Below are 18,476 nucleotides of genomic sequence, written 5' to 3'. Positions count from 1 at the left end.
ACACTATGTGTTACAACCCCTCAAACTTCTACCTTACCCCAACTCCAACACTACGTGTTACAACCCCTCAAACCTTACCCTACCCAAAGTCCAACACTACGTGTTACAACCCCTCAAACTTCTACCCTACCCCAACTCCAACACTACGTGTTACAACCCCTCAAACTTTACCCTACCCAAAGTCCAACACTACGTGTTACAACCCCTCAAACTTCTACCCTACCCCAAGTCCAACACTACGTTATACACGTCCCCCGAAGCTTTACCCTACCCAAAGTCCAACACTACGTGTTATTACCCCTCAAACTTCTACCCTACCCCAACTCCAACACTACGTGTTACAACCCCTCAAACTTCTACCCTACCCAAAGTCCAACACTACGTGTTACAACCCCTCAAACTTCTACCCTACCCCAAGTCCAACACTACGTTATACACGTCCCCCGAAGCTTTACCCTACCCCAAGTCCAACACTACGTGTTACAACCCCTCAAACTTCTACCCTACCCCAACTCCAACACTATGTGTTACAACCCCTCAAACTTCTACCCTACCCCAAGTCCAACACTACGTTATACACGTCCCCCGAAGCTTTACCCTACCCCAAGTCCAACACTACGTGTTACAACCCCTCAACTTCTACCCTACCCCAACTCCAACACTATGTGTTACAACCCCTCAAACTTCTACCTTACCCCAACTCCAACACTACGTGTTACAACCCCTCAAACTTTACCCTACCCAAAGTCCAACACTACGTGTTACAACCCCTCAAACTTCTACCCTACCCCAAGTCCAACACTACGTTATACACGTCCCCCAGAAGCTTTACCCTACCCAAAGTCCAACACTACGTGTTACAACCCCTCAAACTTCTACCCTACCCCAACTCCAACACTATGTGTTACAACCCCTCAAACTTCTACCTTACCCCAACTCCAACACTACGTGTTACAACCCCTCAAACCTTACCCTACCCAAAGTCCAACACTACGTGTTACAACCCCTCAAACTTCTACCCTACCCCAACTCCAACACTACGTGTTACAACCCCTCAAACTTTACCCTACCCAAAGTCCAACACTACGTGTTACAACCCCTCAAACTTCTACCCTACCCCAAGTCCAACACTACGTTATACACGTCCCCCGAAGCATTACCCTACCCAAAGTCCAACACTACGTTCTATTACCCCCTCAAACTTCTACCCTACCCCAACTCCAACACTACGTGTTACAACCCCTCAAAATTTACCCTACCCAAAGTCCAACACTACGTGTTACAACCCCTCAAACTTCTACCCTACCCCAACTCCAACACTACGTGTTACAACCCCTCAAACTTCTACCCTACCCCAAGTCCAACACTACGTTATACACGTCCCCCGAAGCTTTACCCTACCCCAAGTCCAACACTACGTGTTACAACCCCTCAAACTTCTATCCTACCCCAACTCCAACACTATGTGTTACAACCCCTCAAACTTCTACCTTACCCCAACTCCAACACTACGTGTTACAACCCCTCAAACTTTACCCTACCCAAAGTCCAACACTACGTGTTACAACCCCTCAAACTTCTACCCTACCCCAAGTCCAACACTACGTTATACACGTCCCCCATAAGCTTTACCCTACCCAAAGTCCAACACTACGTGTTACAACCCCTCAAACTTCTACCCTACCCCAACTCCAACACTATGTGTTACAACCCCCAAACTCTACCCTACCCGAAGTCCAACACTACGTGTTACAACCCCTCAAACGTCTACCCTACCCCAACTCCAACACTACGTGTTACAACCCCTCAAACTTTACCCTACCCAAAGTCCAACACTACGTGTTACAACCCCTCAAACTTCTACCCTACCCCAACTCCAACACTATGTGTTACAACCCCCAAACTCTACCCTACCCGAAGTCCAACACTACGTGTTACAACCCCTCAAACTTCTACCCTACCCCAACTCCAACACTATGTGTTACAACCCCCAAACTCTACCCTACCCGAAGTCCAACACTACGTGTTACAACACCCTACCCCACAATAACTCTACTGTACCCCAAGTCCAACACTACGTGTTACAACCCCTCAAATATCTACCCTACCCTAAGTTCAACACTACGTGTTACAACCCCCCAAACTTAACACTACCCTAAGTCCAACACTACGTGTTACAACCACCCCACTCATCCCCAACCTCTACCCTATCCCTAACTCCAACACATTCACGGCTTCATCCTTAATGTGGCAATATCATTAATTCAGGCCTCTGAAAATTGCGAGACCGTTCACGTTTCATTCGCAAGTCGCTCAAGCAAATCTAACTTTGCGAAACATATTTTTCGTTCGTGCACTAAATTTACGGTTACATTTACATAGCCATAACAGTTTAAGCAAACACGAAATGGGCTACCTGAATTTATTTTTGTATAACCATCTGTCCAAATGATTATGTAATAGCCACCAAATAGCCGTTGTGTAAAATGTGCTGAACAGTCGTTAAACAAGCATTCCTTTCTTTTCAAACCACTTTTGATCACTTACAGAATTTTCCTCAGTTTGGAATATTCTAAATATACTAACATTTCGTGTTTATAATCCATAAATGAATATGTTAAATCAACAGGTCAATATAATGTAAACAGCTTGAAAGTGTTTCCCTTTGGAAAATCGAACGTGTACACTGGACCAGTGTATACATACATAATTATGTAACCATGTGAAATGTACTCAAATTGATTAGCTCAAATTTCAACAATGTGAGAGTTGGCCAGGGATGAGATGGAAAGAGAGAAATGTTTTACTTAACGACGAACTCAACACATTTTATTTACGGTTATATGGCCTCAAACATATGGTTATAGACCACACGGATAATGAGAGAGGAAACCCGCTGTCGCCACTTCATGGGCTACTCTTTTCGATTAGCAGAAAGGGATCTTTTATATGCACCATCCCACAGACAAGGTAGTACATACCACGGCCTTTGATATACCAGTCGTGGTGCACTGGCTGGAACGAGAAATAGCCCAATGGGCCCACCGACTGGGATCGATCCCAGACCGACCGCGCATCGAGCGAGCGTTGTACCACTGGGCTACGTCCCGCCCAGGGGATGAGATGGAGACAAATCGAGAGAGAGAGAGAGAGAGAGAGAGAGAGAGAGAGAGAGAGAGAGAGAGAGAGAGAGAGAGAGAGAGAGAGAGAGAGAGAGAGAGAGAAGGAGTGAAAACAGACACATTGATACTGATACAGAGACTTTGGTAAGCATACCAATGACAATGCATTTATGGGGAATATTTGGATCTGAAATCAACAACAATAATGTATATACATAACAGGATTTAAACCTTCCTTGCCAATTTGCGAGCACATGGGTACATACGAAGAATTTTGTTTAACACCACCACTAGGGCGCATTGATTTATTAATAATAGGATAATGGATGTCAAACACTTGGTAATTCTGACATATATAGTCTTAGAGAAAAACCGCTACATTTTGCGTTTAGCACACACAGGACAGTACATACCACGTCAATTTTGATATACCAGTCGTAGGGCACTGGCTGGGAGGGAAAGAACCCAATCAGGGAATGGATCCACAGAGGCGGTTTGACCCTGCGACCAAATCACCTCAGGTGAGCACTCTACCGACTGAGTTCAACTCCCGCCTCCACCATGTTTGTAATACAGTGCACTTCGTAATTCAAAACAATGGAATAGTATCCCACTTCTGAATGTTAAAATGAAAAATAATACATTTTACGCGACTTAGGTTAACAAGTATACTAAATCTAAGAATGAAATTTTTTAATGCGGACGCTTTGTTCTAAATGGTTATATCATTGTTAAAATATCACTCGAGATTGCAGCTTTAAAATAAAACCACATTGCTCAAATCCCGTTTTACTTATATAAGAAACTGTTTTATCGAGATACAAGTAATTTTCACCCATCAAGTGTTTTTAATTAGTTATCATATTTATTTTTTCAATAAAGATTTTGTGAAATATATGACTTCTTAAAACACACCATTTGGCACGACAGAACTGTTTAAAGATTTAAACAGATCAAGACGTGGGTTTTGACGTAAGCAATATAATTAAATATTTATTATTTATTTTTATTTGCAAGGTAACAATTCTACCATTCTCTGGAGTATGTTTGACATCTAACATTATTGGGTCTTGTTAATAAATCATTGCTTTCCTTTTCGTTCTTTTCTATGCGGACTGGTTTCGGTTCGGGCATTGCTATTTTATGACAACATTTCTATATTAGAATAGAAGAGTACCCAAGGGACACTCTTAGATCGTGAGAGCACGATAAAAAGTTTCCTTTTTTCTGTTTTATCGCAACCGCAGTCGACATTGTATTGTGTGTATAAATAAAATATAAGACGCTTTGAAAGACACACATAGAGACGATCTAGATAGATAGATAGAGAGAGAGAGAGAGAGAGAGAGAGAGAGAGAGAGAGAGAGAGAGAGAGAGAGAGAGAGAGAGAGAGAGAGAGAGAGAGAGAGAGAGAGAGAGAGACGGACAGAAACAGAGGCGGACGTGGGGAGAGAAGGGAACAGAGACACACGAACAGAGACGGAGAGACGGATAGACGGACGAACAGACACACACACACACACACAGAGAGAGAGAGAGAGAGAGAGAGAGAGAGAGAGAGAGAGAGAGAGAGAGAGAGAGAGAGAGAGAGAGGAGAGAGAGAGAGAGGCAGACAGACAGACAGACAGACTAAACTACAAACGGTCCTAAAACCGTTAAAATAGTGATTTTGCAAATGAATTAATAAAATGAAATATCTGTATTATGAGCTTTGTTTAGTAATTTTCTCAATTTATTGAGTACCTCGGAGCAACTATGTCTTCATATGGGTCAACTTAAATAAGATTTTGTTTTCAGTGGACCTAATATGGCGACTTTTATGGTAAAATTTCCGCTCGCATCTGAATGAGAAAGAGGAAAGAATGATGCTAGAGTTATTGAAGAAAAGGTCAATATCGTAAAACAGACCGATCAACAATGCACTCTCCGTATCGCTTCATTCTATTTAACACTAAATTGATATTGCGATGGAATCAAGTGGTGTAAACAATGTATAGTTGACAGGGCTGTTTCATTATGCTATATAACAGAAAGCTGTTGATCCTCGTTATATTACCAAACAGAATACAAATACCAAACGAAATAATATCATCGAGTAATCAATAGCAACTGGGATTAAGCTGTAACCTAAATCAAAATAATAATTTCGATCCCCGCGATACGTAGCATTTTGAGTTGGTTTAATACAATATTTGTCATCGTTATAATCAATAATATTGGATTGGTCAACAGTTACGGTCTATGTCAAGACTTTTTTTCTTTTCATTTACAAACAAATACAGCAGTACAAAATAGGACAATAGCACGTATACGATCATACTTGTAATTAAAATGCAGAGTTTGGGAAAAGAGGAGGGGCAGGGGGTGGGGGTGGAAAAGAGAAAATATGAAGAAAAAGAAATTTGATAAAATACAACTACGCACCTACATTATTTGCCAAACATTTTAACTACACATAATGATAGAACAAGTCTGAAAAACAAATGTCTTAAAAACACCGATCCTAATTCCCGACGTACGTACGTTTCCCGTTTCTCATAAAAATGTCAGGCGCATGTGCATAGGGAGCTTTTGGAGGTCCCCCTCCCCCCGACCCCCATCCCACCACCCGCTCAAAAGGGAATTTTTCTTCTTTTTCTAAAATGTTTTTACATTTTCCTGGGGGCCATGACTCGAGCCCCTTAAAACTTCGCTTGCCATAGACTAAAACTAACTCAACATCCCATGCATACGCGCCTGAATATCTGAATATATACAGAGATAATAAAAACCCAGGACGACAAAAAACCCCAAACAACAGCAACTAATTGGACAGCTAGTCAGGGAAAATGTTAATTTACGTCTCACCTCGTATGCTAATTAAAACAAGTACCACAATAAAAACATTACAACAATATCTTTTTTTTAAATTACACAAGCTTCTCCTGTGGAGGTATTGGGGACCAAAACTAAATTAGATTTGTTAAAATTGGTAATTTACATTGGTGTAGCGAGGTCTTTATATTTTAGGGGGCCACTAACACGGTCTACGAGTCGCGTTATGGGGTGACAAGCAAATAGTATAAAAATTGCCTTCACCCCTATACCCGTTGCGCCAGTGTTGATTAAAAGCAAGATGTTCTAACTTCAATATCTATATAACGAGTGATTTATTTTAACTGCTAAAATATTTACACTGTATAATAACTGGGACTAATGCCTTTAAAAACTCAACATTGTAATGGGAACATATTTAGCTACAAAGTGCATATAAGAGAGAATACGTGCTACAGTAATAAACAAACACCACGTTGAAGAAACAATCAAACACTTACCTTGAATCCAGAAAACACTGGCTTGTAATCTACGATAGTATTCCATTTGAAATATGACAGTTACTACAACACATTAGTACAAATCTTCATTTTTAATTTTTCGAAAAAGTAACTCACGTGGCTTGTCTTAAACTTTGAAAAGCCAGCTTTAACTGAATAAAAATGCGACAGACCACAACATGCGCTATCTGTCATTATACAACACATCAAGTCGCCACGTGCGTTGCGAACGTTAGACAACAATGACAAGTTCTTCTATTTCACATCAAGTATGAACTGGAACAATACGACTAAGATATTCTTTTCAGTCGCACCTTCGTTCTGTTTGAATCGTTGGACACGACTCCTTTTTGTTTAGCATTAGAAATCGAATCCTGTTTCCCATAAGAAAGGTAATTCTATCGACCATACAATTTGACATGTTTGCGGCAACAAACAACATGCCGTTGCCAGAGCAAGATATGACTTCGCGATAGATCAGGAAAGAATCTATATTATATTATTATCGTGTGTTTTTGAGGCTGGGAAAACGGTAGGTACGTGCGACACACAGAGCGTGTCGCGAAGCGTTCAATCGGCTTTGCTCTTGATTTGCGGCACATACATTATTGAAGGGCCTCCGGGATCCATTCAGGCGTCCTCGCAAGCAGTCGATCTCTCTGTCTCTCTCTCTGTCTTCATTCACTGAGTCATCACCATCATCCTACGTCGCTTCTTGCCTGGTCCGGGACGCGGTGAGTCCAGCATCACTACATCACAGGCAAGCATGTCCGTTCAATCCAACTCATCGATATAAAAAAAAAACCGCTCGGCGAACTCTTCGCAGTGGAAATCACTTGCGAATTAACAAACAGATGGTGCGTACCGCGATTTCATTTGCAGAAGTCGAAAAGTCTATAATCAGAGCTAACTGTGTGGTCTTTGTTGTGCGACGGGAAAAAATTGGGCGAATTAAATGGGGCTTGATTGTTATCCCATAAGTAGATTACGGTGGTTATAGTGAAGGGTTCAGGTACCGCGTTTTAGGCACTTTTTTATTTTTTAAATGACTTGGTATTCTTTCCTGTTTGTTTATGTGTTTTGCTACCATGGAGTAATTATGAATCGATTGTAATGAGCGGATTCAGTATACATACCCAGTGACTGGGATGGGTTTGGGGTGACTAAACAAGATCTTGATTTCACCATACCTCCGTAAGACCAAAGGGGCGGGACGTAGCCAAGTGGTAAAGCGTCCGCTTGATGCATTGTCGGTCTAGGGTCGATCCCCGTCGGTGGACTCATTGGGCTATTTCTCGTTCCAGCCAGTGCTCCACAACTGGTGTAACAAAGGCCGTGGTATGTACTATCCTGTCTGTGGGATGGTGCATATAAAAAATCCTTTGCTGCTAATCGAAAAGAGTAGCCCATGAAGTGGCGACAGCGGGTTTCCTCTCTCAATATCTGTGTGGTCCTTAACAATATGTCTGACGCCATATAACCGTAAATAAAATGTGTTGAGTGCGTTGTTAAATAAAATATTTCCTTCCTTCCGTAGGACCAAAGCTATCCAGTAAATATTCAACACAAAAGGTTAGGTTTAAGCTATTATGCCAAATATTATAGTTTGCGTGTTGTTTTCAAATTTTGTTTTACGTGATGCACAACTGAGATTTTGTTGGAAACTAGTTGACCGGCCTCGGTAGCGCAGTGGTTAAACCATCGGACTACAGGCTGGTAGGCACATGGTTCGCAGCCCGGTACCGGGTCCCATCCAGAGCGAGTTTTAACAACTCAGTGGGTAGGTGTAAGACCACTACACCCTCTTCTCTCTCACTAACCACTAATCACTAACAACTAACTCACTGTCCTGGACAGACAGCTCAGATAGCTGAGGTGTGTGCCCATGACAGCGTGCTTGAACCTTAATTGGATATAAACACGAAAATAAGTTGAAATGAAAGGAAACTAGTTCTAATTACCATCTCAACCAAAGTTTGTTTTGTTTAACGACATCACTAGAGCACATTGATTTGTTAATCATTGCCTATTGGATGTCAAACATATGGTCATTTTGACACAATCATAGAGAGAAAACCCACACGTTGTTCCATTATTAGCAAAGGATCTTTTACATGCACCATCCCACAGACAAGATATCACATACCACGGCCTTTGATATAGCAGTCGTGGTGCACTGGCTGGAACGAGAACCGTTTTAACCAGTACCCCACGACTGGTACATCAAAGCCCGTGGTATGTGTTGCCTTGTCCTGTGGAAAAGTGTATATAAAATATTATTTAGTGCTAGTGGGAAGATGTACCTGGTTTCCTCTGACTACGTGTCACAATGACCAAATGTTTGACGTCCAGTAGCCGATAAATTAATAAATCAATTTGCTCTAGTGGTGTTGTTTAATAAAAACAAACTGTTTAGCAGAAGGACATGAATATTTAATAACTTTTTGACACATTTCAAATGCCCTCTGTTTGATGTATAGCACAATGTTTACTTCAACACTACGTCTAAAAAAGAGAGAAAACCCGCTGCTGCTGCAATATAAGCTATGGGAATTATTATATGCACTTTTCCACAGACAGGACACAACGCCCTGTATACCAATTATGTGGAACTGATTGGGAATGGTACGAGGTAGCCTTCAAAAGCGATCGATCCCATGCCCCATCGCACCTCAAGCGAGCGATTTACCACTTAGCAGCAACCTCTGAACGATTGATGTCTAAAGCTACAGTCTCGGGTATACTGTTATGTAATCATTTAGAACAAATCATCAATAACAATTTTCTAACCATCGTGCGCCATTCTTCGATATCGTTTAGCTGTACTCGCCATCTGCGACACATGAAAACATGTGTTAGTCTTCATTTTTAACAAGGGGCAGTGGTAAAACGTCCGCCTGGTGCGCTGTCGGTCTGGGATCAATCGCCCTCGGTGGGCCCATTGGGCTATTTTTCGTTTCAGTCAGTGCACCACGACTGGTATATGAAAAATCCGTGGTATGTATTATCTTCTGTGGGATAGTGAAAATAAAAGAGCACTTGCTATTAATGGAAAAATGTAGCGAGTTTCCTCTCTGAGACTACATATCAAAATTACCAAAAGTTTGACATACAATAGCCGGTGATTAATAAATCAATGTACTTTAGTGGTGTCGTTAAACAAAACAGACTTCAACTTTCATTTTTAACACCGAGAAGTGGACTGCCGTTTCATTGCTCTGTATTATAAAATATACACCCAAGGCCTCAGACCTCATATATTGTATGAAGGAAGGAAGGAAGGAATTTATTTAACGACGCACTCAACACATTTTATTTACGGTTATATGGGGTTAAGGACCACACAGATATTAAGAGAGGAAACCCGCTGTCGCCACTTCATGGGCTACACTTTTCGATTAGCAGCAAGGAATCTTTTATATGCACCATCCCACAGACAGGATAACACATACCACAGCCTTTGATATAAGAGTCGTGGTACACTGGCCGGAACGAGAAATAGCCGACCGCGCATCAAGCGAGCGCTTTACCACTGGGCTACGTTCCGTCCCTCCCTAAGTATTAAAGGTAGGCCTCTAATTTAAACGTAAATCTACGACAATTCGTTTACCAAAGCTTATCAAAATATTACATCTCCATTACGAAAAATAAATAAATAAATAAATAAATAAATATCATCGGAATAAAATTTGTGTCAGTCTTTCATTCAATATTTACCTTTGTACCTTTTTTTCTCGTACCGGGGTTTCAAACATTTATTCATTCATTCATTCACTCATTCACTCATTCATTCATTCACTCATTCACTCATTCACTCATTCACTCATTCATTCATTCATTCATTCACTCATTCACTCATTCATTCACTTAAATATGTTTTTGAGCTACTACGAAGTTCCATGGGTTGCGCACATTCAGCATCCACCCTTTGGATTCGTGCCTAAATGTGGACATTTGATGATATAGACACACTTGTGGTTTTTATTTTGTATTTACTTAGTTGAAGCGACAAATCGAAATCTGTTCGAAGTGCGACATTGATAAACTTGCACTGGCGGGGACGAGAAATAGCCCAATGGGCCCACCGAGGGGGATCGATCCCAGATCGACCGCACATCAAACGAACGCTTTACCACTGGGTTATATCCCCCATGTATGTTGTATGGAGGCGGTTGACGATAACAGACACCTTTATTAAAACTGAAAGTAATGCTTGTATCTTGCATTAGTAAATGATGCTGTAATATAATATGGCGAGCTTGTAACTTTAACATAATTTCATTTCAGTTGTTCGTGCTTATATCCAATTAAGGTTCAAGCAAGCTATCTTGAGCACATACTTCAATTATCTGAACTGTCTGTGCAGGAAGGGGTTAGTAGGTGTTAGTTGTTGGTGATAGAGAAGTCATTGGGGGGGGGGGGGGGGGGGGGGGGGAGCCGGTATCGAGGTGCGAATCCTGAACCTAACAACCCGATGGCGAGACCGGTTGACTTTATCGGCTGCTCAACAAGGACAGATCCGACAGTACATTGACTTTTAAGTGCAATTCTATGGTATATGAAAAAAGACACCAAGAATCCAAAAATAATTAAACAATACGAAGAATCCAATAACAGCAAACTATATAAATGATATATTATCATTAGGAATACAGTACTAAAAGTTCAGTATGAAATATAAAATACAATGACTACTAAAGTAAATTTAAATGTACAACACAAAGAACACAATAGCATATATACATATAACATGAATATAAATATTGTAATGCAGTACGGTGGTTCTACCAAATTTTCAAGGACTCTTTTTATGCACTTTCTCAAAGAGGAAACCCGCTACATTTTTCTGATATACCAGTCGTGGTGCACTGCCTCAAACGAGAAATAGCTCAATAGACCCCAGTAACAGAACGCTATAAATAAATATATCCATGAGACCCGCTACATTTTTCCATTAGTAGCAAGGGATCTTTTATATCCACCATCCCACAAAGACAAACGCTCATACCACGACCTCTGATATGCCAGTCGTGGAGCACTGCCTCAAACAAGAAATAGCCCAGTAACAGAACACTATAAATAAATATATTCATGAGAACCGCTACATTTTTCCATTAGTAGCAAGGGATCTTTTATATGCACCATCCCACAAAGACAAACGCTCATACCACGGCCTCTGATATGCCAGTCGTGGTGCACTACCTCAAACAAGAAATAGCCCAATATAGACCCCAGTAACAGAACACTATAAATAAATATATTCATGAGACAGAAGCTTCAAGAGAACGAACCGAATTATAACCAATATTTGCTTCGGTGAAAAGGCCATATGCATCTTTTAAATTATTTACACCGTTTATGGATGGTTTGGCAGCGCTCATTAACAAAGCCTAGTTTATTAAATTTGTGGTTACACAATGGTTGACAGAGTAACGAGTTCCAACCGTAATTGCTGATTATTTTATTGACACGTTTTTGTCTGCTTAGCTGGTCGTATATATATCGCTAACTGGCAAAGCATGTTAACGGCGAAGTCAGAGGTTGTGTCCACGACAGGCGTGCTTGAACAGTTCTCTGATGGAAGCAAAGAAAGAAAGAAAGAAATGTTTTATTTAACGACGCACTCAACACATTTTATTTACGGTTATATGGCGTCAGACATATGGTTAAGGACCACAGAGATTTTGAGAGGAAACCCGCTGTCGCCACTACATGGGCTACTCTTCCGATTAGCAGCAAGGGATCTTTTATTTGCGCTTCCCACAGGCAGGATAGCACAAACCATGGCCTTTGTTGAACCAGTTATGGATCACTGGTCGGTGCAAGTGGTTTACACCTACCCATTGAGCCTTGCGAAGCACTCACTCACGGTTTGGAGTCGGTATCTGGATAAAAAAAATCCCATGCCTCGACTGGAATCCGAACCCAGTACCTACCAGCCTGTAGACCGATGACCTGCCACGACGCCACCGAGGCCGGTCCTGATGGAAGCATGCTAAAAATTACCCACACCCACAATGTTAACGCCTGTCTTGGACAAAACTCTCTGGTGAAGTCAGAGGTTGTGCCCGAGATAGGCGTGCTTGAACAGCTTTCTGATGGAAGTATGCCAAAAATGTTATACTCAGGCGCTTGGGGGGGGGGGGGGGGGGGGGGGCGGGCGGGACGTAACCCAGTGGTAAAGCGCGCGCCTAATGCAAGATAAATATATCAATAATTCATCCCAGCCAGTGCTCCGCAACTGATGTAACAAAGGCCAAGGTATGTCTGTTGGATGGTGTGTATAAATGATCCCTTGCTGCTAATCAGAAAGAGTAGTTCATTACATGGCAGCAGCAGGTTTCCTCTGTTATTATCTGTGTGGTCTTTAACCATATTATGTCTGACGCCATAAAAGGAAGGAAATGTTTTATTTAACGACGCACGCAACACATTTTATCTACGGTTATATGGCGTCAGACATATAGTTACGGACCACACAGATATTGAGAGAGGAAACCCGCTGTCGCTACTTCATGGGCTACTCTTTTCGATTATCAGCAAGGGATCTTTTATATGCACCATCCCACAGTCAGGATTGTACATACCACCAGCCTTTGATACACCAGTCGTGGGCCCACCGACGGGGATTGATCCTATATCGATCGCGCATCAGGCGAGCGCTGTACCACTGAGCTACCTCCCGCCCCAATGTTTAAATCAAGTCAAATTATTAATGATAGATTTTTATTTCAGATCAGTAGTCCATAGAACATATTTAAACATCACATACAAAACTGATTACATAATATACAGTAGCTTGTGCCAGCGGTTTACACATACAGATCTGACGTACACATTTTTACACAGCAGGTGGGCAAGTAGGTCGTTTGAGGTTGTTTCGATTCTGCTCTTCAGCGAATATACCAACATTACACCCAACTGCACATTTCGACAACTGTAGGTTAAGGTCATCAACATATATATTAAATAATAAGGGTGACATTACCCCCACCTTGCCGGACGCCATTTGTTACATTAAACTTACAGGAAATATATACACCCTATTTTACACAAAACAATTGGGTTAAATACCATGCTTTGAGAAAGCGAACTATAAAAGTAGGCACGCCTTTTTTCAAAAGTGTCATATATAATGTCCAACGATTTACTCGGTCAAAGTTTTTTTTGCATCCTAAAAGCAAACGTACACAGGACTACCTTGTGAAATGTAAAAGTTAATAACTTCCTTAAAAACAAATAAACACATATCGATGGATGTCCCGATTTTAAAACCAAACTGATAGTCCGATGTACTCAGGTCTGTTCGTGACAACAGTATATGTCCCATAACTTTTGATATTACAGTTGCTTTTAAGGCAATTGGACGGTAATTGCCTTTATCTATTTCGTCTCCGGCTTTGTTTTTCACAATAGGAACAAAAATAACATCGGTCATACTACTAGATGCATGCCCGTGTACAAGCATGGCACTGAAACAAACTGACAATGGAACAAATAATCTCTTGGACGTATATTGGAGGTGTTCCGCTGAGAGGCCGTCATTCCCTGCTGATTTCCCACTGCTAAGTTTAAAAACAAACTATTACCTCACTGGGATTTACGTTCATTCCAACAACATAACGTGAATCATTAGTAATATACTCTTCGATGATGCTGACCCGTCACAGAATTTAGTTCTTTATAATGTTCTTTAAACATACCTGCGATATTCTCTTCCCCTGTCACACCATTCACGGTTGTTGCCAAGAGAGAAATATTTTTCCAAAATTCACGAAAGTTCATGTCGGTCAAATTTTGTGCCATAGTATCTGCCTTCATTCTATCTTTCTAATTTTGACACATTCTAAGAGCGTATTTAACCTGCCTACGTGTTTTGTTCATATTTTCACATATAAGTCCTGTTCTAGGTTTACCATTGTCTCGCCATAACAAGTAGGCCCCTCAAGCAATGAGATGTAATTCTTTTACGTAGTTATTTCACCCAGGCACATTTTTGTGATTGTCACTATTACCTTTAATCAAATGTTGAGATACCAATTTTAATGCATTAACAATTTCATTATAAAAACTATCAATTTCATGTATATGACCTGATATATTGCAGTTTTACAAGAGAAATTGGATCATTAGAAATATATATTTGAGAAAAGGAAATATCTGACTCGGCTCTATACGTTTTTATATCATCAGTTTACAGACGTTTTTGGCAGTATGTGATTTTTGGCCACATTGCATTTGGTCACTGATGGTGAATTGTAATGGCAGATGATCACATGGCGCAGTGTCAAGTAGTATATTCATATTAGTTATTGCATTGTGTGCAGCTGTAGTAGCCAAACAGTGGTCTAGCCATGACATTGTCGTATGCACCTCACTAATATATGTGTACGTGTCTGTGTCTAAAAGAACAGCATCCGATAACATAATTACATTCATGTTCTGAACACATATTGTATAATTCAGCACCAAACCTTGACTGCCGCTTAATATTGGCATTCCAATCACCTACTATGTACACATTTGAAGTGTTGGATTCCTCTGATATGACAAGCAATTTTCCAAAGTACGAGACGTAATCCTCCCAATTTCCAGACGAATCAGTCGGTAAGTAAACACACAAGATAAATACTTTCGAAGATGCACAATTTTATTATAGGTAGTACTAAACCAAATAACTTCCGGCTGGGTCAAAGTTCGAGGTGCACCCAACTTTTGATAGAGAAGTGAACACCACAAGTCCTGTGATTGGTTATAAATGTGAATGTGTTGGTTGTAAAAAATAATAGTTTCATCTGGGTAAAATAAATGTGCAATTTTATTTCATCTAGTACCAATGTGTCAAGTAGCCTTGTGCTTGAAACATGTATGGGGTACCTGTAAAAAAAAGTACTCGAATTTTGTGCGAAACTAGGGTAGTCATAGACGCTACCCGTTATCTCAGAAACGAGCAGCTTGACCCCCATTTTTTTCTGATTCACTTTAAGTGTAAGGGGTGGTAGTATTTATATCCGTGGCGTTTATGTCGGTTGATACGTTGCAGGTAGGAGTTTTAGCCACATATGTTACTATTGTCGTCTATGGGATTTGATTTGGTAGTATACACCCTATAATCCTATTATTCTACTATCGCCATATGTACACACATTATCTGAACTGCCTAGTGTCTTCCTCCATAGGATAGCCACTCCGCCATATGGACGTCCGGCTAGTAGATTACTGCTAGTATCCATTGCAGACACCCCTTGAGCACAAAAACGATCGTGTATGTAAGAGAGTTTTGACAAATCATAGTCTGCTAACCAGTGCTTCTGCAACAAACATAATATATCATTAGCATCACATAATTCACGAATATCTGGCGTCGATGTTTTAAGAGACCGACAGTTGTATGAGCATATCTTGCTGTACAACTGGAAGCGAGATGTTTGCGAAATGCTAGAATCAGACTATCAACTGTCACGACGGAGTTGGCCAACTCGACGGTTGCGTTGAAATTACCACGGGTGCGCTCAGATTAACAACTAATTAGTCGTAACAGCTAGTCGTACACTACGATAATCAAGTTGTAAGAGCACTCAGACTAGCAACTGGACACTCGTAGAAGTGGTGAGATCGGCGAGTTGGCCAACTTCGTCGTGACAGTTGGTAGTCTGAGCGTAGCCTAAGGTGAGAATTAATATTGTACCATTGTGCCATCAAGAAGCTTCTTTATTTTCTTACTTTTCGCTCATATTTACATATTTTTACGATCGATAACACCAGGAGTGAACGTGATAACTATTCCTGGTCCGGTTGGCTTAAAAAGAGCTTATCTTTCCGTGATCATCATGGTATCATCACCATCTTGACAAAGATTCATTAAGATCCTTTGCCCCGGCTACGTCGGGAATTATTTCCGAATCTCAGTATTAACCACATATGTTATTTCGGTTGCCTTTATAGTCTATCTTTTTAATAACTCACTGGTGCTACATCCTGGAGAATTTGACGTCAGGTAATTGATCTTTTTGAACCGTATCGACAAAAATACAAGCTGAAGGATTTCGTTTAAAATATCACAAAAACATAGACAAAAGACAGCGAGCTTAAGTGCTTTATTTTGATGACGAAAACGAGCTGGGCTAAGTATTCTTTGTTCGGAAAACAATGTCCACACAATCATGAATGCGAACCTCACAACTAACCGTCCATCAATACGTTTACTGTTTATCCATTATCTGTGCAGGATGTGTCGTCTTTTCAATTTCCATGAAAACATCCGTGCCGAAGATTTTTCATTAACATTAATCTTTGGACTGTGGAAGCCACGGGTCACCAGCGGACAACAGTTCACGGTGCATTTCCTTTACTAATAGTAAGGATGGCTCATGTGAAGATAAATGTTATATTATGATAAAAAAAAAAGATAGATTTATTTTATTCCTTTCCTTTCAACTTAATTTCGTGCTTATATCCAATTAAGGTTCAAGCACGCTGCCCTGGGCGCACACCTCAGCTATCTGTCCAGGGATAGTGGTTAATTGTTACTGGTTAGTGGTTAGTGAGAAAGAAGAGGGTGTAGTGGTCTTACACCTACCCACTGAGTCGTTAAAACTCGCTTTGGGTGAGAGATAAGAAAATCAATGTGCTCTGGTGGCGTCGTTAAATAAAACAAACTTCACTCTCTTTCTTTGTATCTTTTCCCTTCTACCTCTCTAACACTCCCCAACTCACCCCCTCCCTCTCTTAGCGGGGTAGGCGTAAACCCAATATATCCAGGGGCGGGATGTAGCCAGTGGTATCGAGCGTTCGCTGGAGGTGCGATAAATCGTAGGATCGATCGCTCTCGATATATTCGGTTTTGATGGTATTGTTTTTGTTTTTTGTTTTTTGTGTGTGTGTGGTTTTTTTTTAATAGCAATTTCATTACATTGAAACATAACCTCATTTTAAATGGACACTATTCATATTATATTTTAGAGACTAGTTAGCTAACTACCTAAGAAGTGGTTAAGTAGAATTAAAGATCAAAATATAAAGAAATTGATCTTGATGATATTGTGTAAAATATATAAACAATTTATTGAATTAATCAAATGTTCGTTAACAAGTCTTTTTTTTTCAAAATGGTCACGAAAATGTGATACTAAAATAACAGACAAAAATGTTATATCACGTCAATTTGATCTTATTGGAAAAAACACACTACTGATATAAAATCACAAAAATTATGCATCGATTTATAAAATTAGTTGTGTGTTTTTTAATTATTATTTTTATTATTATTAATATTATTATTATTATTATTATTATTATTATTCTTGCATAAAATAATGTGGTTACAACCAGATAACCTCTACAAATATTATGTATACAAGAAGCCGAAATGCTAGAACATTTATGTTTTGACTTCAGTTATACAAAACATTGTGGCAGAATTTTAAAATATGGTTAGACTTACAAACGCGGTCTATTCCAAATACTGAATCAGATGATACGCTACTTGAAAATCCAAAACGCAGTATTCTTCTTCTTAATCACTTAGTAATTATACTAAAAAATACATTTATAATTTTAGATATAACATGTATTATAAACTAGCATAGAGGAATTGAAAAATATTTACTTTTCTTTCTGTAAAACGGAAACAAATCATTCTGTGACATCATGTTTTGTTGCTGAAATGTGTAGATTTAATTCTAACTCTGTTTTTGTTTCTTCTTCTTCTTCTTCTTCTTCTTCTTCTTCTTCTTCTTCTTCTTCTTCTTCTTCTTCTTCTTCTTCTTGCATTACATGTCTAATAGATTTGTCTAATTTTATTAAATAATCGTATAATTTGTAATGTATCATCATCATCATCATCGTCATCGTCATCATCATCACCATCACCATCATCATCATCATCACCATCATCACCATCATCATCATCATGGTATATTACAATTATTATATTATACACAGTGAGTTATCATCATATTATAGGGACAGACCCTAGTTTTTAAACACTGTAGACATGTTTCACTATTAGAGCCGCTTATGATCACCGAAATCAAACTTT

The 18,476-nt window shown here is 39.9% G+C and overlaps 1 protein-coding gene across 1 annotated transcript in view; it reads right to left on the bottom strand.

Annotated features, from left to right (window-relative positions):
• LOC121369814 (deleted in malignant brain tumors 1 protein-like) overlaps positions 1 to 6,806 on the bottom strand; it is a 69,896-nt gene extending 63,090 nt beyond the window's left edge. The window contains exon 1 of the mRNA XM_041494888.1: positions 6,437 to 6,806. Coding sequence (XP_041350822.1) covers positions 6,437 to 6,482 — 46 coding nt within the window. The 5' untranslated portion in view covers positions 6,483 to 6,806. The remainder of the gene's footprint in view (positions 1 to 6,436) is intronic.
• Between the last annotated feature and the right edge of the window lie 11,670 nt (positions 6,807 to 18,476).

This window comes from Gigantopelta aegis, chromosome 4 (genome assembly GCF_016097555.1).
Source record: "Gigantopelta aegis isolate Gae_Host chromosome 4, Gae_host_genome, whole genome shotgun sequence".
NCBI classification, from domain to species: Eukaryota; Metazoa; Mollusca; class Gastropoda; order Neomphalida; family Peltospiridae; genus Gigantopelta; species Gigantopelta aegis.
This window is presented reverse-complemented; position numbering and strand designations above follow the sequence as displayed.